This window comes from Ixodes scapularis, unplaced genomic scaffold, assembly GCF_016920785.2.
Source record: "Ixodes scapularis isolate PalLabHiFi unplaced genomic scaffold, ASM1692078v2 PGA_scaffold46__3_contigs__length_2488377, whole genome shotgun sequence".
Taxonomy (NCBI): Eukaryota; Metazoa; Arthropoda; class Arachnida; order Ixodida; family Ixodidae; genus Ixodes; species Ixodes scapularis.
In genome coordinates, this window is record NW_024609875.1 from 1,370,057 (window position 1) to 1,393,405 (window position 23,349).

General features: G+C 42.5%; 1 protein-coding gene across 1 annotated transcript in view; it reads right to left on the minus strand.

Annotated features, from left to right (window-relative positions):
* Positions 1 to 436: 436 nt before the first annotated feature.
* LOC8037455 (chymotrypsinogen 2-like) overlaps positions 437 to 23,349 on the minus strand; it is a 41,505-nt gene continuing 18,592 nt past the window's right edge. Inside the window, exons 2-5 of the mRNA XM_040215253.1 lie at positions 13,555 to 13,637; positions 3,608 to 3,699; positions 3,470 to 3,548; positions 437 to 730 (exon numbers count right to left, since the gene is read on the minus strand). Coding sequence (XP_040071187.1) covers positions 485 to 730; positions 3,470 to 3,548; positions 3,608 to 3,699; positions 13,555 to 13,637 — 500 coding nt within the window. The 3' untranslated portion in view covers positions 437 to 484. The remainder of the gene's footprint in view (positions 731 to 3,469; positions 3,549 to 3,607; positions 3,700 to 13,554; positions 13,638 to 23,349) is intronic.

Consider the following 23,349-nt stretch of genomic DNA (forward strand, 5'->3'; position numbering starts at 1 on the left):
TCTGCGTGTCCTAGTTGTGTAAAAAAAAAAATCTATATTGCCATTTTTGGCACCCCTCATATCACTCCCAGACTTCATAATCACACCTGGTCGCACTCCTAGTAACGTGATTCAGGGTTCCGTGTAGGTTACCGTGTGCTCTATCGGAGGATGCTTCCTCACCCTTTCTCTGCGGAAATTAGCGGGCGTTTTGCTGCAGCTTAGAGCCGAGCGAGGTCACGTAAGCTTCGAGTCGTAGTTCCTTCGGCTACGGCCGGTGGGGGCGAAAGCTCGACATTTGCTTTACAATTATGCAGCGGAATCGCGACATTTTCTAATGAGGGAGAACTTTTTTGTATTCTCCGGGACACGATAAACAAAGTAAAAATGACGAAATTCAAATTCTTTTAATCTTAAAGACTTTGGTCCCCCCTTTCCTTTAAGCAAGCAAACAAAAATATGAATGGTTAGCAATGGAGGAGTTAAAACTAACCTCAGCATTATTTCAATCGGCACCAATCAAACAGGGGTAACAACTCAAGCCTCTATTACCCTGTGATGTTAGTCCCCAGCCGGTGACTACAACGTCGCCCTCCAACGGGCGATCCTTGGCGGGAAGACAGACAGCGCCGATGTGCCCCTCGCTCTCGCCAAAGTCAAAAGGCTCAGCCAACTTGAGCAGTGCTATGTCGTTGGGCTTTCCTTCATTCGACCACATATCAAACGACTCGTGAGCAGCAAATTTTTGCACCTGCGGGCAGTGAGAAAACGGTCGATTTGTTGTTTAGAATTGTATATTTTGAATTGCAGTCTTAACTGATTAGTTCGTTCATCAAAATGACGTATCGAGAGCCAGCGTAACTGCCAATAATAAACTTAGTAACATATCGCTAGCAGACATGTAAACGTTGCCTCAAAATGTTCATTAAATACCATTACTGGTTACTCGCGCAAGAGGAAACTAAAAACGTTACTGGTTACCGATTTACCGATTACCGAAAAACGCTACTGGTTACCCAAATATAGACAGTTACTTTTTTCGTTTTTTTTTGTCAATCAAACACACAATTGCTTTTTGTTTCATAAACGTTTTTTTTTTTCAGTAGTCGTTGCAATTAAGCAGTAACTAACTCTCAAAGTTTTCATCAAATATGATTCCCTGCTTCTTTGAGAATACATCTCAGGCGACGCCCAAGAGTCGTTCTACTGACGCGTTTCGTTTTCGCTCCACACGTTACTCATCAAAAGTCACCTAGAATACCGTTACTGGTCATTTTGCCTTTAAGGTCACTAAGTACGTTACTCATTCCTTTACTTAAAAAAAAACTAAATACGTACTCGTTACCGAAACAGGAACTAGGCAGCAGTAACTCGTCACTAGTAACGTGTTACGAACTTACCGAATCTCTAGTAACGACACCGCTGGAATAGAACAGCCCTCCAACACCAGTTGCTAGCCTCAAGCCAAGAGTGCCGAATTAAGCAGAGCTGTTTCGAGTATGTCTTGTTTTCTTAATAACCTTGATTTGTTTATTCACTGCTCAATTACACTATAATCTCGGCAAACATAAATGATTCACTGTGTGGTCGGTTTTCCTTGTTGCATACCTGACTCGGAGGAATAACACGGAGCCAACGGTTTCAACAACAAGAAACTACATTCATTGGACATGGAAAAGATGATTAACATTGTTACAGGCGGTGCTGAGTCCAGCCAGCGACTCCCTGAGCGCCGCCTCTGATGCGCCTTATCAAGGCGGCGCACACGATGTGCGCGTGGCTGGCGTGACATCGCCGCAACGCGGGAAAAGTTCGGCACCTTTACCTCGCAGTCGGGCAACTGGGCTAAGACACCGCCGGAGTGCCCCCCCCCCCCTCCGCCCCCCCCCCCCTCCGCCCCCCCCCCCCTCCCCCCCCAAAGCTTCGTCCGGCATGTCGATGACGGAGACGTTGTTGTGGGCGTCGGGGGTGGATGACGCTGCTGGGCGGACTGACGTTGCAAGTCCGGCCGACGCCTGCTGGATGAGCGCGATGGTTCGTTGGCGGTCGCGCTCGCCACATTTGTTGACGCGCGCGATGCGTTCAGCGTCCGCTCTCCCCAGCTCCTTGGTCACATGCTGCTCTTTTTGCAGCTGTTTGGTCAGCTTCAGCTGTCGCTTGAGCTCCTTGCTCTCGATTAGGGCTCGCCTGGCGGCCATCTTGATACCCCGCAAGCTACGTCAGCTTCTCATCCAATACATGCACGACTGCCTTGGCAGGACACAGCAGTGGAGCAAACTTACATAAAGTTATCACAAATTGCTACCCATGGCCAGGCATGAGGCAGGATGTGCTCCGATACGCTCGTAGCTGCTCGGTGTGCCAGAAAGCGAAACCACGTGGTGGTCAGCCCCCCGGTCTCATGCAACCAACTGTGAGCCAGAGCCCTTGGCAGATTTGTTGCTGTGACGTCATGGGGCCCTTCCCACGTAGTACCCGGGGCAATCAGTACTTGTTCGTGGTAACCCACCGCTTCATGAAGCGGGTTGAGTTATTCCTTTTGCGGAAGCCGAATTTGCAAATAATCTGGAAGTGTCTACTTGAAACATGCTCTAGGTTGGGCTTTCCAGCACAACATGTAAGCGATAATGCCTCCTACCTAACGAGTAAGGTGTTCCTGGACGCTTGCGCGGTGCTGGAAATTAAGCACAACAGAAGTTCCCCATACCACCCACAAGTAAACATCACGGAAAGGGTAAGCCGGAACCTTAAGATGTTGTTTGTGGCCTACACTGAGCGCCACAAGGACTGGGACGCGAAACTGCCGGAGCTGGCATTCGCCACCGGTACGACGTCTAATCGGTCAACGGGTCTCATTCCTGTCGAATTGAATTTCGGCAAGGAGCTCGTGTTCCCGCTTTTTAACGGTCTCCTTTCCACAGAGTCTGGGAAAAGGCTTAGCCCTTACATGAAGTTCGCAGAGGACCTGCGAAAGCGCTTCTCTGATAACCTTCGAAAGGCCCGAGAAAATGTCGACGTCTCCCGAGTGCAGCAAGGCAAACCGACCACAACTGTTATAACACACTCCTCACCGAAATGCATTTGCACCTACGCTCGCTTTCTCTTCTAGTGTCGTAGCAAACAAAAATATCGGTTTTTCGCGGAACGTTACTAATTTGACGAATCATCTGTTGAATCAGTCTGTATGTAGGAGCATCTTAGCCTAGGTTTGTGCCATTTTATCAAGACGTACACGTTTCAAACGCTAAAACATTCATCTTCCTTTAGCGACCGTATCTTTTAAAAACTATATTGCGAAGAGCGTTAATAATGCTCAAACCTTCATTTTTTTGACGTGACGAGTATAGAGGAAATACAACTTCATCTTTGGTGAACAGAGTGGCTAGTGGACTCTCAATTATACAATATCTCTCTAGTAAAAAAAACCCTAAAAACTCAGTCAACACTATAAATAAGAATGCTGTCATGTTTTTAACGCTATGATACCTACATTGCGTACTTGGCTGTAGTTGGGCGGGTTATTGAGGTCCAAGAGTCCAGCCTGGACTTGTATATTGGCTGGAACTATTCTGGAAAAATGAGTGCACTGCTTATGCCATTTTTATCAGCAAGCAGAACGTATACGTACCCTCGTAGACAATGCGCAGCTGTCACAACAATGTCCGGTTCGATGATAGATCCCCCACAAAAATGAGACCCGAATGCGTCCTGGATAGCCACCTGCAGCAAAACACGGTGCGAGTGATAAACTTTTTGCTAAAAATACCTCCACCTCCACCCTCTTTACACATATACACACAAAAAAAATTCCACAATGTGAGTTGTTTGTAATAAAGATACAAGGAAGCACGCTTTTGCCCAGTTCGCCCTCATAATGTCGACATCATGCAGGTGTTACATACGTCCAAAGTTAGGTCGCATACGAGAGACAACTGGACGGCACCTCAACGCCTCACCCCAAGTACAGCCTGATTTTTCGGTTTATACAAGACCGCTCTATGCCAAATCGTGTGTATTTTGGTTTTATGAGCCACCGTGTTGAGGAACACTTTGGTGCCAAAATCCAATGCTAGCAGCACAAACGGTTTGTACATATCGAACAAAACTGCAGGAATAAAAGGTTTTGCAAGATGTGGGCAGCTCCACGTCAACACAAACACTGCAACTATCTCTCTGAACCAAACTGCGCGAACTCCGGATGTTCTCATACGAAAACATTTGCCGGCTTCTCCAGCAAGAATGCTGCCCCCGTGCTGAGGAAACAGGAAATACTGAACGGTCGCGTCCCCAGCCGTAGATCGGCACCTCCGAATCCAGAGACGGTACACGTGCCTGAAACACAGAGTCTAAAAAGAAATATCAACGCCAAAGAAAGAACGGACGTACTCACATATCTTGAAAAGACCTTCGAAGAAACAGTCAAGTACCACAAAAGTGAAAGCTCAACGTGATCCAATGACCTTTGCCCCAATTTTACTGGGAACATCTCTAAGGTCACAGCCATCGGTGCCTACCGCACCTGTCGCACGCAGAGCTTCAAGAACCTCAACTTCTCGTCTAAAAATGTCCAACACTTGTGACATGGCCATCCGCGGTACTGGCACACCGGTAATCCACCACACCTAGGGATGGATCTACAATTGCTTCTCCAACTGGTCTTTCTGGCAGTGAAAGCAAACATCATATCACTTCCCGATGCCCTAAACATCTCCGTAATAAAAACGCGTCTTGCTATGGAGACTCTTTCACTGGCTTCTAATAGATTCATATAAATGAATGAAGAACTTCGCTGTACGACAATATTTTAGTGGAACGCCAATTCGTTTTGTACAAAAATGGGTGAATTCCGGAAGCTCGTAGCCGAATTTCAGTTTGCTCTTATTACAATATCTGATGGACAGACGAATGGCCAATTCAGACTTGCTGGCTATGTCTCATACAGCTCTAAACATCCGCGTTGTCTAAGTCGAGCCTTGATTTGTGTCAAGAAACAATACAATTCGATCTTTTTATGCACATCTTCACCTGATATGCCAGAATATGTTGGATGCAAAGGCAATTTTGTTGAGAAAATATTTAGCGTACTTAGCATTTACATCGAACCAAATATAGTTATTACAGAAAAATATATCACGTCCATTTTAGATTGGGTTACTAGTATTCACCCACATAATACACTATGGGGCGGTAAGCAATTTGACAAGCGCGGTAAAGCAATAGACATCATTGACAAAAATAATCTATGTGTGTTATACGATGGCTCAAACTTTTTTTCAAGAACGCAGTTATTTCAGTGTTCTGGGCCAAACACATTACTGACAAGGCCTATTATGTTTCTGATACGGTCTGGCACATAGACGTTAAAACGCATGGGAGTGACCACCTCCCCATTCTTGTACAGTTTTCAAAAGTGTTGTGTTCAAACCGGAAACATAGAAATATCAATATCACGAACTGGCGTAGCTTCCGGAGGTTGAATGCCATGCACTGCAAATTATGGACGCGTTAGAAGAGTTTACTTTGTTTGTGAAGGCAAATTTTGATCGTGTAACACGGCCAGTGTCTGCCCCCGAAGGGTATGCAAGAATAGATGCATCATACGAAAAAATTAGGTTGTTATGCCGTAGAGCAGAAAGAAAATATCGAAGGTCTGTGATGATGGAGGAATATCAAAAAGCTCCGCGCGTACACGACCTTCTCCGCCCCAAGCTGAAATAGCTATCTAGGCATTGATGGCAACAACGCTGTAGCAACTTGGTAGCTGTTAGAATTCTCACAAGGCAAAAGAGCATAATCACGGCATTCCGTTTACCAGTAATACAGATGTATCCTCTCCGCGCTATGGCGTTGTCAAGTGGAGTCTCAGAATTGGCACTCACCGACCGATTTCGTGAATTACTGGTAAACTCGAGCAATGCAGCGATGACGTTAAGGTACGGTACATCCTGTGTCATAGCCCAAAAAGCCATTGGCTGCGAATTACATGCCTTGGATACAAAATTGACCACCCTTCACTACTTTGTGAAATGAAGTGCGCCTTACAATCACCTCGCAGACGGCAGTCACCCGATCCCGAATTGATGACATGGGGAATACTGGGGAACCTCGGTCCGACTGCCTCTAGCAATCGCCTCAAAATGTTTAACTCTATCAAGATTTGTGAAGTTGTTCTTTAACAGTGGACAGCCAAAATCATGGCTCTCCTCAAACCAGGAAAGACCCCAGTGAAATTAGCCTCGTCCCTGCCAGTCAGCATGACGTAGCTGCGTTGGGAAGCTTTAAAAAAAATCAACACTTACAATGGTGGCTTCAATCATCCAAAAACCTTCCGAATGAATGACTCGGATTTCGTTAAAAGCGTTGCACAACGGACTGCATTCTAGACTTAGTCGTATGGACGGAACACGAACATAAGCTTGAAAAAATTACAGTTGCCTTATTGTTAGATATTAAGCGAGCATATGACATTGTTAGTTATGTACACCTTGCACGCAGTTCTCTCGAACTCTGAGTTAGAGGCCGTGTTTTTCGTTAAATTAAACTTTTCGTTACAAATAGGACTATATTAATGCAGACAACAAATAGAAAGTCCCGAAGGCACGTTTTCAAACATGACGTTCAGCAGGAAAATGTTCTCAGTCCAACAAATTTTAGTCCAATCATGTCTGAACTATCAAGAAACATTCCATCACCGATTGGCGTCACAATATATGCAGACGATATTTGTACACGGATTTCAAATAGTTGTGTCGAAACACAAAGAAGACAACTTAAAACTGGACTCAACATCATCGAGCAATAGTTAAATGAATGCGGCATTGAAAACGGTTGAAAAGTACCTAGGTACAAGTAACTGGAAGTCGGTATCTAGGTGCTTTTGTTCTGCCTGAGGTGCAAACCTAGGTACTTTCATTTCTCAAAATATGTATCTGTATATTAGTTACCTTTTAAGTATCTTGTAACTAAGTGAAGTTACTGTTTACCGATGCTTTTCTATTAGCTTCGTCAAAATGGTAGAATCTATAAATCTTAAAATATTAACACAATACCATGTGCCGTAATTTCCGTTGAGTTGGGTACAACCTGGGAGGCGCTCACTTAATCAAATGACGTTTTAGCAAACGAAGCCCCGCCCATAATATTTCATCGAACGACACTTTAACGAATGGCGGTGGTCATTTAAGCGAACGGTGGATTCGCCATGCCGTTCTAGCGGCACCAATTTATCGAATCGCTTCGGAACGCCTTTAGGGTAAATAGCGACCTGCCTCCTGTGTGCCAAACAGAAATTGACTTCATTGTTTGTTTGGAGCTCCTCTGACACCTATACAAGGGAAGAGATAACTTGAAAGATCTACGCAGTTTTTTGTTGCCTGTACCTTGTCCTGGTGATGGCCTCTTCTGCCATAAATACAATATAAAATATAATTTAAATTAAATTTTCATTACAAGCGTAAAGCAATATAACACCGCGTATATAATACAGTTTCCACTTTTAAAACGGACTAATATTTTGTAGTTATCAAAACTGATAAAGTTCAGAACGGAAAAAAGGCTTTTTTTTCTTCCAACAAAATAAAAAGGTTCGAGGTACGCCTAAGGACTTCTTATTAGTTGCGGATACGAAAGCATGCATGCCGTTCCTCCGGTCCCTTATTTCGTCTGAGGCGTACTTGTGTCGACGGTCGAGCGCGCGCACTCTCCTCGCCACGCTGACCTTGGGCGTGGAGCGGTGGAGCCGCTGCCTCGCGTAAAAACAGCGCCATGGGGAGGCGCTAATTGAAACTGACGCGTGGCAGCTTCATATTACTGCTGTCTTCTGTGGCTTTCTGCGTTGTTTCATAGCTGGGATGCCTCAGATTGTGGCTTCGTAAATTTATCTGCCGTTTGGCGCGGCTGATGACGTCGACTCGCTCCACAAAACCAATTAATGCTTTCGCATTAAAAAAAAAAAAAAAAAAAAAAAAAAAAAACGCGGAAGTTTGAAGCCTCTAGCTTGTCGTCTCGGAAGTTAGGTGCATATGCACTCGACTCATGGGTGTCTTCACGCGGCCAACGTTTTCTGGGCCCGTCGACGTCAGCACCGTCTCCGAGGGCAAGGTAGTCAACATGCCAGTTTCGGCGGTTTCGGCGTGGACACGGTAAACAGTTGAAAGTGTGGACTCGGTGAACCATTTGGAGCGTGGGGCACGTGAAAACTGAACTCCGATGTGGACATCGGGTTGTCATCAATAAAGCACATTTATCGAACTCGTATTGGTGCGCATCCTTAAAAAAAAAAGCGTTACTTCCAATATATTCTGACAAATTTGTGGAAAATAGTTCAAGTATCTTAGAAGTAACTGTACCTGTACCGAAGTGCATTTTTAAGCGAGTACCTTGGTATCTTTTCACATGAGCAAGTGTAACTCTATCTTAGGAACATTTTAAAAGTAACTTTTACAATCCTTTATGAACATAGCCCCTACAAAATTGGTGGTGCTCCCTTTCACGAGGAAGCACCTTGAAGGACTTAAACTCTCAAGAAGAGTCAGATACTCGAACGCGTAAAATGCCACCTATTTTTGGAGTAATCATGGATCAATATTTTACATAGTACAAACAAATGGACATGTTGGAAGACAAAATAAACAGAACCATAAACATCAATTGTTATTTTGCTCGGACAAGCTGAGGAGGCCCAATGTAGTCCCAGTCAGTTTTACACTCAAATCTGGGACGTCAACCGATTGCTTACTCAATTTCAGAGCTATCTGCGTTACCAGCAACACAAGGAAATAGACTATCTTATGCCGGCTCGAAGCTTGCGAGTTTGTCTCGGCGTACCACATCCGACATTTGGAACCCTTGCATCAGCAGACCCTAGCGAAAATAAGTCAAAAGGGCCCTTCAAAACTTTTCAAAGGGTTTGAGGGGGCCTTCAAGAATTTTTAATAGGTTTGACGTACCCCTTAAAAAGTCTAAAGGGCTCATCAAAACGTTTTGATGGGTTTGACGTACCATTTAAGAAAGTCTAAAGAGCCCGTCAAAACCTTTTGAAAGGCCTAAGGAGGACTAGAAAGATTTCTTAAAAGGTTTGAAGAACCCTTTAAGATTCCTCGATGCGTTCTGGGCCACGTCAGAATCTTTCTTAAAGGGTTTGAAACGCCCTTTAGACGGTTCTAAGAGGTTTCTTTAGATGCCTGTGGGGCTTTCAAACACACCCGTCAAACAATTACAAGCAACTCCCAGAAGTTTGTTAAAGTAAGACAAACTGTAGCCAGCCAGTTCTATTTGTATGCAATTTCTAATTCAACATCTTTAGTGCCTAAAATACTAAGAAAAAATTATGACTTCACGTGTCTTTCTTAAAGTAACAAAAACTAATCCAGTCAAGGTACAAAATCAAGGTGCATAAAATGCACCGATACATTCACTGAAAAACTTCAAGGAAACTCAATAACCGTAGCAATATGAGCGCACACTGGTTGTCATGCTGTAAGCTGTTGAAGAAGTAGAGGTCGAAGAAGAGCGGAGAGGCGCGGGCTGGAAGAGCTCGCGGCAAGGACTATTTGGCTGCGATCCGAACAAGCGACCGACTGTGCTTGGCGATGCTCCGAGCAGGCACCGGCGGGCTAAACCACATTTGGAAGGTGAGCTGACCAATCCCCGAAGCGACGCACTTCGACGGTGAGGTGACCGACTCCCGAGGCGACGGACTTCGAGGGTGAGCTGACCAATTCCCAAACCGACGGACTTCGACGGTGAGCTGACCAATTCCCGGGGAGACGAACTTCGACGGTGAGCTGACCAATTCCCGAAGCGACGGTATTCGACAGTGAACTGACCAGGTGCGGAAGTGACGACCTTCGAATATCGACCAAGAACCTAAAGGCTGGGGCCAACCTCAAACCTACCGTCAACCGGACTGATTGTGACATGAACCTCTTTATTGCAACTGTACATTTGTAATTAGTCGTGCTCTCTGATAAAGAGCCGCAATACTTAAAGCGAAGAGGGCGAATTAGTGACAATCTTGTATTGAACACGTGATATGTATTTACTTTTTTCCTTCATTTATTTGGTATGGCATGTGTGCTATTTATATTGAATGCTAACATAAATCTTTAGATGATAGTCAGTGCTGTGTCCTGTCGGTGACTTTTCACTTTGTCCTTCGCATTGTTTTGTCTTTAATTATGTCTGTATACCAAATAGCCCAAACTTCTGTGATAATCACTTCAATGTCCCTTTAATGGTAATTATTTTTTTTATGTGATACAGCAGTCATGAATATTTTTACAGAGCTTGGTAACCAATGTGCAGGTCGTGAATATTGATCGAAGATAAATTAGTGTTTTGTTGTTTTTTGTCTTTTAGTGAGATTCCAGAATGACAAACTAGCTTCTTTGGTTTTTAAAGAGATCGTGCCATCGGTAAGTGTGATATCCATTATTTTAGTGAACCAGTGCTGAATGATGACTTCTCATTGCAGCATAGTAGTAAATATACTGAAAATAGTGCGTTTCTGAAAATGTGGCACTGAACCCAAACAGAAATTTAAAGTGTAGGAGTTCCGAGCTCTTACCTACATAATAGTTAGCTAGGTCATCGTCGTGCAGCATCTGCCACTAAATCTCTGTGTTTATCTCGACTTGCTGTAACGATTCGTTAGAATATGATCATGTTTTATGTTGTGTTACCTACAACTTAAGTACAAATGTTTGTTCTGCGTATAACATTCAAATGAAATTTTGCTTTCATCCTACGTTGAAATCTTGTCTTGGTCAGTTGTTTGAATTAATCTGGGCCTGCCATGCAGCTATTTTAAAGCTGTATTCCTGGCTCGAGAGGTTTGTGAACACCTATACTCCATTTCATACTTGGCAATGCTGTCAAGGCTACTGGCACGAGCATGTGACTATATGATGAGCTTTGTGCACGCCTTTGCACTTGATGAAACCACATGCGCGTGTTGGTAGCCTTGACAGTGTTTTACACTAATTATGAAACGGAGTATAGAGAATTCAATTTCTTAGGGGCTAATGGGTCTAAAGGGTTGAAAGGTCTCAAGGGTTGATGGATCTAAAGGGTTTCTGGGCGTAAAGGGTTAGTGGGTCTAAAGGGTTTATGGGACTAAAGGGTTGTCGGGTCTAAAGGGTTGGCGGGTGTAAAGAGTTGACGGGTCTAAAGGGTTTGAAGGGCTAAGAGGGTCCCATAACACATCAAGGCTGATGGGTTATTTTCAATAGGGAGGCCAAGCAATTACCAGTGTTATCATTGTGTGAACGGGAACTACTGCTTCATTTCCTACGAGTATCGACGCAGTGCTGTAACCAGCCCCTCGCTGATGCATTATTCACTCGAAGCGAATTATATACCAGCTATGCGCTTGTAACATCAACTTTCAACAACCTTGCTACAAGGTGTGGGTTCAAGGATCTAACAAACTACCCTGGATGTACCAGGCTCCAGAGATCAAAATAGATCTACCAGATTTCAAACTAAAAGCAACAACGACTGCATTGGTTATTGCTCAAAGTACCCTTGCACACATTGAGGAAACATATGCTGATCATATACATGCATATAGTGATGGATCCACAAAGGAGGACGGATTAAAATCGGCATATTTCATACCAACACTTAGAGACCAAAATTCATACCGACCTTCCCACAGAAAGTCATCGAAACTGGCAGAGCTACATGCTATCATCTCTTCGGTAGAGCATATAAGAGAGACACGCGGTTGAATCAAGTGGCTTATATGGACTGACTATCAGGCAGCACTTAAGGCTATCAATGCAATGAACCCTTAAAAGCTCGAACTCATCACTCGTTTATAGAATTATAGAAGCTACCAATAATTGCCTAAATTCTGGACATGCAATCAGGTAACAATGAATCCTAGGCCATAGCGGCATCCAAGTAAATATGGAAGCGGACAAGGCTGCAGAAAACGCACACACTTGTGCAGGGTGCAAATTATACCTTATACAAGTAAAGGCATAAATATATAGGAGAGAATCGCCCTAAAGAAATATGATTAGATATATGATTTAATGATCGAGGTAGAAATTCTACAATAAATCAATTAAGTAGACCCAAATATCATTTTACCAATGCAAAATGACCTTCCAAGAAAGATCGAAACGTTAATACACCGCTTACGTTTGAGAGTAGCATACACAAATGAATTTATGCTAAAAATTAACTAATAAATTACCCTAGCTACGAATGTGGGCAGAAGACAAAGAAAAATATAACATCATTTCATCGATTGCCTTCGCATCAACCAAACCCGATCACGGCTAAAAATGCGGCTGCACATTATTGAGAATTAACCATTTTCTCTACACAAGGTAGTAGGACCGTGGCCTAACCATAGCTCGGAGAAATAGGCATTTGCGATAATCAAACAAGTCCTGAAAGAAACTGATATTGTAAATAGCTATTAAAATTGGAAGTACTATATAAGGCTGTATATATCTGTTCAACTGAATGAAATTGAATAACTTTACATGCTCGTTGAGAATTGTGGTGTGATAAGGGATGTCAAATGTGAAAGACCGAACTTGTCTGATGATAGTGTGAATTTTCAAGTGGACTCAATGTTACCAAATAATTGACTGTTTATTTTTTTGCGGTAGAAAGCTTTGGAGGGAGGATGGAAGGTGGATGTATACAGGGTAATGTGGGATATTCTAATTTTTTTTTTAACGATGAACTGAACATGGAGTAGCCAGCCATGTCTTCATATTGGCCAACATTTCCGATTTTTTCTTTATTTAACTAAGAAATAAAAAGGAGATCTTACATTTGTATAGTCCTACGCGATGTACTGGTACTTCGATATATAAAAAATACAGTTCCTGGCAGCACAAGAAGCCTAGGGCTTTGCTTGTTATCATCACGTATTTTGCTTCGTTCTTTGGCTTTCTAATTGGCTAACATCAATCAAAAAAAGCCGTCATCGCCTGTAGAGCGATAAGATGACACTCGCCATGGGATAAGATTCTTATGCTCAAGAAACGCAGAACATAGCAGTGACGAGCACCTTATTACCTATCCAATGAGCTTAAGAACAAATCACGACGCAAGATCCGTAAAGACATCCCACTCTGAGCATCTAAATGGCCAGTGAGTTTACAGTTATTCTTCACTTTCTCCTTTCCCTACAAAATAAGAGACATAATTCATGTTAGATGTGTGAACATGATTTCTGTATTCCAGGGGCTGGGCGCAGTTACACGCATTTTCTCCTTTATAACTTACGAGTAAACAATGAGAAACAGCAAAGATTATATGGGAGCTGTGGGAGATTGAATTTGTCGTTTATATTGTAGTTGCCTAGTGAGTTATACAAAATATTTTTATGACTAATATTCATTCAGTGTTTTTTTTTTCCGTTTCGTACAGACATCGTTGGTCAGCCTCTGCCCATTTCGACACTTAACAGTGACCGGTAAGAAGAACCGTCCGAGTATCGTACTCAAGACTTAAAACAGTAAAGCAATTGTTCAAGCTGCTTATTAGACGGGCAGACGGCAGAAACAGCGTTAAAACAACGCCTCATTCCCGTTTGAGTACACTTACCATCCACGGAAATTCCCCTTCTGTGGCGTTCCGTCCTCCAACTATTCGTCCACCTTTGTTAAGGCTCGTACCGCATTTTTCACCTAAAGTTTCAGCCATTTGGGAAAAAGAGAAGAAAATAATGAAATGGCCTAAGCCTATTCATAATTTAACATGTGGTTTAAGATTTACATACATAGTTCACCTAAAGGTATGTCTCACTGCGAAGCTCGCTGAGTGCATATCACAGACTCTAAAAAAGGTCGGTAGGTCTACGTCTTCGCAAAAGAATCGGTAAGCTTTGAGAAACCCCCATTAAATCGTTCACCATGATTTGCCCAAATCTTGATTTTGACTGCTCTTCCGCTAATATTTCTTCACTCCTTAAATCCTAGCCGATGCAATCGCGCATTCACTCACACAGAGACAGTAACTGTAAACAGATTATCTTTCTTTTGTAACATGTCTCACAAGCCGCGGACAGATATGACGTTATATTTAACGGACAATTATACATCACTTCGCCTCTCTTATAATTCTGCAGACTATCACCTCTCTTATAACTGTGCAGACTATCATTTCGGATGATCGCCTAATATAACAAAATGGATTAATTGGAAAGACGGCGAAAACAACAATAGTTTCACGCACCACATGGTAACTTTATTTGAAACATAAATAATCACTTCAAGAGGTGATTGCTGCACTAAAGTTTTGGTTCATGCTAGCGTTTGCAGATGAAAAGCAATTTTGTGATCTGTGCTACTAATGCGTTCCAGATGTGTATACATTTAGGAATTCTGCCTGGATTATGCCTTTTCCTACGTCTGCGTTATCGATTTGTGATAACAAGGCGGGAGTTACGTAACCTTATTTTGCTGTCGCATTTGCTGACTCTTTGCGTCGCCGAATAAGAATGCGTGACACATTTAAGCATGTGCGCATACACAGGGTGCTGTAACTTCAGGTACTGACCCCGTTACTTCTTCGTATAACTTACCCCAAGACAAAGACGCGATAAAATTCCTGAAACTCCCGCTTTACAGCTGGATCCAGAACAATCAAATATGACACGGAAACTATTCATTCATTCATTCATTCATTCATTTATTTTTCGTGCTCATGAACGGCGAGTAGCCTATGTAATGATGCACAGAGTCAAAAGAAACACACATAAGAAATCAACAGCACATGCAACAGCTAATATCTATTATGGGGGAACAGGAAATAGGTAACAGTTAAATATCAGCCAGAGAACACCTAAACGCTTGAACACTTGAGTTGAAAATGTCGATGTCGATGCTGGTTGTACTGAACCTGTTATAAAAATGTTGGATGCGGTTCATGGGACTGGAGAGGTTGATTTTTTGAACTGAGAAAGTGGGATTAACCCTCAAGAGCACTCGCGGTACATATATGCTAATAGCTGATGTAAGGGTCGAACAGTCAATGCAACCATGAACGCATTTATACAAAAAAACTAGATCGCGCTCAAGTCTTCTCGAGCTTAGTGTGGTACAATCACATCGTCGTAAAAGCCTGTTATACTCATAATAAACACTGCGGCCAATATAGCGATCATATACAACACGGAAGAAACGTCTCTGCACGTTTTCGATTTTTGCTTGGTTTGCATTACCAATACAATTCCAAACAACAGAACTAAACTCAAGCTTGCTACGTATTAATGAAAAATACAAAATGAATATGCAAGCTGACGAAGGGAATTCACGTGTTATTCTCGAAATAACACCTAGCGTCCGATAGGCAGCATTTGTGATGTTGGAAACATGTTCATTGAATGACAAAGATGAATCAATATATACTCCTAGATCTCTTGTGCATTCAACCCTACGCAGAGGTAGGTTCTCAAGATAATAACAAAAACTTACAATTTCCAGTTTCTTAGAAAAGGACATAACTACAGTTTTTTTAGGATTTAGTGTTAACAAATTGCGGCAACACCAATGATGCACAGCATTAACATCCTCCAGTATCATTTCACAGTCATAGATGGATGAGACCTGCCTAAACAATTTGATGTCGTCAGCATATTGCAAAATATGCTATGTATGTATTTTACAATATGTATGTACTATGTACTATGTATGTATGTATGTACTACTATGTATTTTACAATAAAACAAAATAAAGAGACGTCTAATTGGTTCCTCTCAAAGGCGCAAAACAATTAGGTGACTCTGATGACCGTTCAATTATTAGGCGAATAATTTATAATAGAGTAATCATATTCCCCAAATTGCGACTAGAGAAAACAAAATGGTAAAATGCGGTACAGGTCCCAGGTTGCTTCCTATTTTGTTTTCGATTTAACTTGGCTGAAAATCCGTCACAACCTTTCGCTTCCAACGTAAACGTCGCGACAGCCCAGAACAGGATTATGAGAACCAAATTCGCGAGAGTGACGGCCGAAATAAGGAGTGCAGCTATATGTCGAGCAGAGAGGGGTGGCGGAAGTGCGTTTTTTTGCTTGGTTCACGTAGTCTTGATGGAGTTTTCAATTATCTTGTCGGGTAGATTGGTGGTGTGGTGTGTGGGTGCAGGTCACTCAGTCTGGCTCGGTTTTGCCATCTTTGCGGCGGCATGTATTTTTGTTTTCCTCGTTTCTCTTTGTGTGCGTGGAAATAAATTTATGTTTCCTTATGAATAAAGTAAGCTGCGTTTGAGAATCTGTGACGTCTTGGCAGTTATTTTATTTCTCAGTGTCTTAGGGTTTAGATTGTGATTTAAACTATTTGAGGCGGCTCAAGACACCTTCCCAACATCTACTTGAAGTAGGAGTGCTGTCATTTGCAGAGTTAAGGTGCGAAACGCACGTAAACATAACTTTTTGCACACCAGCATGTTTCCCCTGGCCTGCCTGTCTATTTCTCAGTGCATGGCGCCTCGGTTGCAAAAGCGCCATGAGCTATGCAAACTAAACTGCAGAAGAGATTTAGTTCCATAAATATATCTAAATATTTATTCATTACCGTGAGAACTTTGTGTGACGACATATCCGTGTAGTGCTAGAAACGAAGTCTTTCAATGTTGTTATGAAAGGGGATGACGATTTGTTGGTTTTTTACCCACTGAAACGCTTCGTCGCTGATGGTCTGCATATAAAAAAGCAACCGTCCTTGTGACTTCGATACTCATTCCCTCCCTCCTGACAAGTGTATGCCTCCTTCGCCTCCACAGCGGAGCACGTGTAGAGTTACCCTTTTCCCCAGAAGTGTGAGATGGGATTAAATCCCGATACTCCAGCGACACGGCGACGACAGTGTGCTTGCTCTAGTCTTGTTTAATGAAGAAATGCAAGCAGGCTAGCAGCGCAGTGTCCTTCTAAATTGTGTTATCACCTCAGGAATGAGTTCAACGTAGTTTCTTAAAAACGTCCGAGTGCAGTAGTTAAGTTAAGAAGGAAAGGGAAGAAGGTGAAACACGTGATCTCGAAAGGAAATGAATGATTCAGTTTCTGCTGTTGGCACTCTTACAAAACCTGTGGTGGTCTTTGTTCAAAATCTGTTTAAAAAAGTCACCAGGCGCTATTAAGTGTCATCAGATTTTCACCCAATTTTCTTTAGCTTTTTTGTGATTTTCTTTTGAATATTGGCCCAGTTTTTAAAAGAAGGTCAACAGAAATTGTTTCACCACCAAGATGCTTTTTCTCTAGCTTTTCAGTTGCAGCTACAGCTTTTAAATTGAAAAGCAACACCCGTTTAAAAAGTGAAACACGTTTGCAAATATCTGTAATGCGAAACTAGACAACGCCACCTAAATCTGGATCTTAATGCCCAAAGCGCTTCCCTCTCTCCCTTCAAGGAGCATCTCTATGAGAGGGCTAAACTGGTAGTGCGCTTCTTTGCAAGGCTCCCAATGACAGTTGGCTTCTTTGAAATGCACGTTCTCTTTTACTTCCCCTCTCCCTCTACAAAAGAGGCGGCGGCATAAAAAAAAAACAAAAAAAAAAAACGTTTCGTTACGGTGTCGCGTTTCTTTTTATATTTTTCTTCTCCCCAACAGTCATCTGTCGCGTTCGTTTCTTCGAAAGCCTTGTTGAGCTACTCCTGCGGGTTGGGTCACGGGACAGTGAGGCCAGTGGAAGCAACAAGAACAACGCTAGACGCGAGTAGGTTTTCGCACGCCGAGTGTCGGAAGTTCAACTCTCGAGCGTGATAGAGCACATTTTGGAATACGACACAACCTTCTCGTATCTACTACGTTTCCATTCGATGGTTTGGTCGGTTTGATGCTATCCAGAGTTGGTGCTATCAATGCTATCATGCCGTACAAATGTTGTATATCTGCTATTTAAGTTTCTGCAAGGATGAGTACGGAAGCGTGGACTACAACGAATCAACGGGAAGATCTCGCTCTTTCACGGCACGGCAGGGTGAGAACTTTTTAATTTTTATTATCATTGGTTTGTTTCTTTTTGTTTGTTTTTTTAATTTTCTAGTAGTAATTTTCTTTGTTCTTTTTTGAATATAATTTTTGCAAGGTATAGTAAATGAAAAAGAAAACATGTACATCCTGTCGTTTCTGCGGATCGTCACCGTTGCGCAGAAATGATCCGCTACAACTCCTTAGTAAGACCTAAATTTTAGCGGGTCTTTGAACTGTGGTTTGGAGTGCAGGCTAGCCGGAATATGGTTCATTGACCAGTTTACATATACAAATAATAGAGGGATATACTAAAAATTTAGCTGGAGCTCTTCATGTTCCCCAAGGAATCCCACCACTCACTACGTAGCTCTATGGAGAATATTATTATTATTATTATTATTATTATTATTTGCCCTTGATCGGATAAACTAACGATGAGTCACATTGATTTATTTTACGAAAACGTTCGCGGCCTGCGTACAAAAGCCGAAAGCTTTTTCTCTAATGTTACCTTATCCCATTGCTTTATATTCTGTTTAACTGAAACATGGTTGTGTTCTAGCATCGGCTCCTCCGATTACTTCCCTCATCGTTTTGAGGTGCACTGCCGCGATCGTGATTCTACCCCGCGGAGCAGAACGGGAGGTGCAGTGTTGGTAGCAGTCGACAGGCGCTACCGCTTCTAGGAGACGCGAAGACTTAGAGAAATTTCCCTAGAGCTTATGGGTCGAGGTTGAGGCTGCAAAGGGAGCATGCGTTTTAATCGGTTTATTTTACCTCCCTCCCCAGGCACCGCCATATGAATTTCATAGTTTTCTTGTTGGCATAGAGAATACAGTGAATGACTTACAGGGATGCGAACTCTTAATCTTGGGGGATTTTAATGCTCCTGGAGTCAACTGGCCGCAGTTTGATGTTTTTACGGACAACTTTTACAGCAGGCAGAACGGCACCAAGCTCTTAAACTTTTCTTCTTTCTTAAATCTCACACAACACAATAATGTTCTGAATCACCAATTTAATGCTCTAGATTTATGCTTCTCAATAATGGACAGTGTGCGTGTTGCACGGGGTGAACTCCCATTAGTTCGTCAGGATACATATCATCCTGCACTTGATATAGTACTTTATTTCGAAAATTCCTCTGTTCGTGCTCATTCTGGTGGTTCTCCGCCGCACACCTCATATAACCTGTCGGGATGCATCATTACCTCACGAGTTTTGATTGGACATTGATCTTGGAGTCGCCTGATGTAAATGACCAGGTCATGCTCTTCACGAGAATTGTTCGGGGGGCCATGGATGCTTTTATTCCGTTAAGGACAGTTACTAAATCTCGCTTTCCTAACTGGTTTTCCAGTGAGCTAAAGACACTACTGAAAAAAAGGACTTCTTTCACAGGAAGTTTAAGAAAAGTGGCCTTTTAAAGCGGGAGGTAGAATTGAAGAACTGCAGAAAGCAATGTACGACAATCCTAGATCGCGACCGCCAGGCTCATCGTTGCTCAGCGGAATCAGATCTTGCCAATAATCCGAAGAAACTCTGGAGGTACATTAATTCACGTTCTGGGAGGCATATCGTGTTGAAGATTGTTCTGGATAATCACGAGAGAAATTTGAAGTCCGTGCCTGAGTTGTTCGCTGAGCATTTTACGTCCGTCTACAGAGATAGTACGCAGCGTTCTGCACCTGCGCTGCCTCACTTAGATGGGTTTGGTGACTTGTTAAATTGCATTAATTTCGATGAGGACTGTGTACGATCCTGTATTAAGAAAATGAGAGCAGCATTATCAATAGGGCCCGACGACATTCCCTCTGCGATTCTCAAATCGTATCACGACATATTCACGCCGGTACTGTGCTCTATATGTAACAACTCGTTAACGTTGGGCGCCTTTCCTGAAACGTGGAAAGTCGCTGCTGTTTTTCCAGTCTTAAAGTCGGGGAAAAAAGGTGATATTTGTAACTATAGACCTATTTCTCTTCTCTCTCCATTTTCTAAGCTCTTCGAAATGGTCGTCCATAAATTCCTCTCTTTCAAATTTCTAAACTTAGCAATTCCCAATCAGCATGGTTTTATTAGCGGCAGATAAACAACTACTAATCTTGTTAGCTTTATGTCTGCCGCATCTCGTGTGATATGTAACAGAGGTCAGTTAGATGTTGTCTATTTTGACTTAAGTAAGGCTTTTGACGTAGTTAATCACAATATTCTTCTATCCAAACTTTCCTCATATGGAGTATGCGGTTCAGTACATGACTGGTTAAAGAGCTACTTGTCAGAGAGAGAGAGGCGTATGTCCGGGTGAGCAACATGAACTCTTTGTTATACAGGACTCGCTCTGGCGCTCCTCAGGGATCTGTTTTAGGACCCCTTCTGTTCACAATTTTCGTAAATGACGTCTCTTTTGCTGTTTTAAATTCTTTGTTCCTGCAATACGCTGACGATATAAAAATTTATCGAGAAATAGTTACTGAACAGTATTATGCTAAGCTCCAGGAAGATGCATGTTCTTTCTACCGATGGTGCTCTGAAAACGACCTTTTCTTGACCCCGTCCAAAACCAAGGTCATGACGCTCTCTCGGAACACTCACAATATCTCTTTCGCATGTAATATTCAAGGAGAGACTTTGTCTCGAGTAAGTGTGATGAAAGATCTCGGAGTCATGGTTGATTCTGGGTTGCGTTTCTCTGATCACGTTGGTGGGCTGGTTAACTCGTCATTGCGAATGTTGGGTGTTTCCTCTCGCTTAACCAGGGAGTTCGAAAACCCTATGGCTTTTATCACGTTATACTGTTCGCTATCCAGGTCGCAGTTAGAATATGCCTCAGTTGTTTCGAATGGAATTTCTAAAAGTCACTCCTTGGAGATCGAACGTGTGCAAAAAAAGTTTGTTTCTATCTTCAAACATCGCTACATAAAGGAGGATGTCCACTGTTTAACATGTGAGTCTGCGTTAGAGCGTGTTGGTTTGCTTAGCTTGCACCGGCGTCGGGAGAACGCCGACTCACTATTCTTGTTTAAAACGCTGCATGGACTCATCAATTCTCCGAGCCTGTTATCTGAACTGTGCCTTAGGGTCCCACGTGTGCCCACTCGTCTTCTGTCATCTTTTTATGTTTCTAGAACGTTTAGTCTGGTAAACACAATTGTGAGAATGACACAGCGTTTGAATCATTACTCGGAAATACTTGATATTTTCCACCCTTGCTACAGGACGTTTGTCCTTTCTATTAAAAACTTGCCCGTGCAGGATGAGCATTGCTGAACGGCTCTGTTATGTCTGAATTTCGTCATCTTTATGGCGTGTTTTCTGGTTGTGCACTTGATATCCTACGGTCTTGTATTCCGTGTCTACTGTTACTGCCTCGTGTTTATCTCATTCTACGAATTACTCGTGTACTGGCTAGTATTGTACTTAAAAATGTATCTTATTTTCCGCGGAGATGTGTACAATGTATTTTTTTTATCCACCAGTGTACCAGCACCAAGACCTCAGGGTTGTTCCTGGGCACTGTATAATAAAGATTGATTGATTGATTGATTATTATTAATATAAATTGTATCTCGTTTTATGTGCCCGTTCAATACGAATTTGTATTATTATTATTATTATTATTATCATCATAGTGCATCGAGTATTCGGTGCATCAAATTTCAATAAAAGTTTGATGTTCATGGTTCAAAATGGCTGATCGAAACAATGCCAATGTTTTCTCTCAAATACGAACCCAATTCAGCTGCCCTCTGAAGAACAGAATTTGCTTTTTTATTTAACCATTTCCGATTACATTACCTTTCTTTGGATTAAATATATTTTCCCCCTTATTCGTTCTCTTTCCTGCACAAGTGGTCAGATACACATCCCAGATATGGTGCTTTGATGAACTCAATCTGCAGTACGGCCTCCATGGGACAAGCTGAAAACTGACAGCTCAGAAGATCCTTTCCGAATGTGTAGGCAACTGGCTTGCTTCTAATATCACGTGTCTTCAAGGCACATTTACGAAGGTGAACACAGAATACTGCTGAGGAGCACACTGTCAACGATCACTACCGCTAGCAAGGATCGAAGCTGGGAAGATCTTCACAAGCGAGCGGATACTTGACGCCCTACCTGCAGCGCGGTAAACCTGCAATGGGGCACTAGGCTGGAAAAAATAAGACAAACACTGTCGGCCCTGGGCTATGTGGCCTGCCGTGCAGTCTACACCACCTGGAAAAACTTGAATGGCGAAAAATGCAAGGCCGGATCAACAGCAGGAAATAAGTTGGCTACAGTTTGCTCGCACAGGAAGACTATGCTCTCGAAATGAAACTCGTTATAGGAGGGCTTGTTGTTTCTGGTGTAAATCCTGTAGAATTTAAAGAAGTTGTTCTCTAATTGGTGACGCCCAGCCAGCGCCGACTTGCTACATATCTCAAAGGGGAACTACTCGCCAAAAAGTAGACTTCCGACTTCCACGCCTGTGATAATGAACATACGAGGGAGCTCATTTTGAAACACCTGTTGTCACCAGAAAACACACAAGCGTTTTTTTATATCACCTTTCACCAAGATGAATGTTTCGATTAATGACAAGAAAAGAATGTAACAAAAGAAACGGACAGCTGAAACTTTTCAATCAAAGACACTCGCTGCCATTCATTACTGATGTCAAGCAGCGAACTGAGACTAAGGGAGATAATGACACCTACGATGATGAACCCATTGTGAGTTCCATCTGAAGAAAATCCTGGACTGCAGAGAAAACATTCAACTGAGAATCCTGTGTAGCCAAATTACAACTGTATTGTGGGTGCCAGTGCAACATCTAAAAAAAAAGAAGCTAAGGGATCAAGGCTAAATGACTTAAATCCTCTGCGGCCAGCAAGCTGCTTGCGTTTCGTCCTCATGCAAAGGCAACTATTCATATAAAAAAATTCCGGCAAGATTGAACCATTTCAGTGCCGTACTAACACTTTCGTTTTTTGTCCCCTAGTACTTTGCCTCGCTGACTGGAAGAAACTACTCAACCATCTCGTAACTGAGCGTAATCCCATTTCATTTAAAAACACGTCCATCAATTTGAGTAACTGTGAACCTTGATTTGTGAAACTGAATCATAACATTACCATGCTAATAAGCGTCTTTTTGTGTGTGTGTGTGTGTGTGACTTTTACTTTTTGGTGTCTATATTTTATGCTCAATTACATTTTGTCCTTTATTGTTGAATTCCCCCTTATGTAATGCGTCTTCGGATGCCTTTGAGGTGAATAAAACGTAATGAAATGAATGCCTCTGCGTCACTTACCCGATTGTTACTCTCGTTCATATGAAACGGTCTCAGTACTTCGATTATTGCCATTTCATTGGTATTCTCTATTATATACAACTCACAGGTCCTTCAGAGATAATTACACCACCCAGTTTATCGCTTAAAAA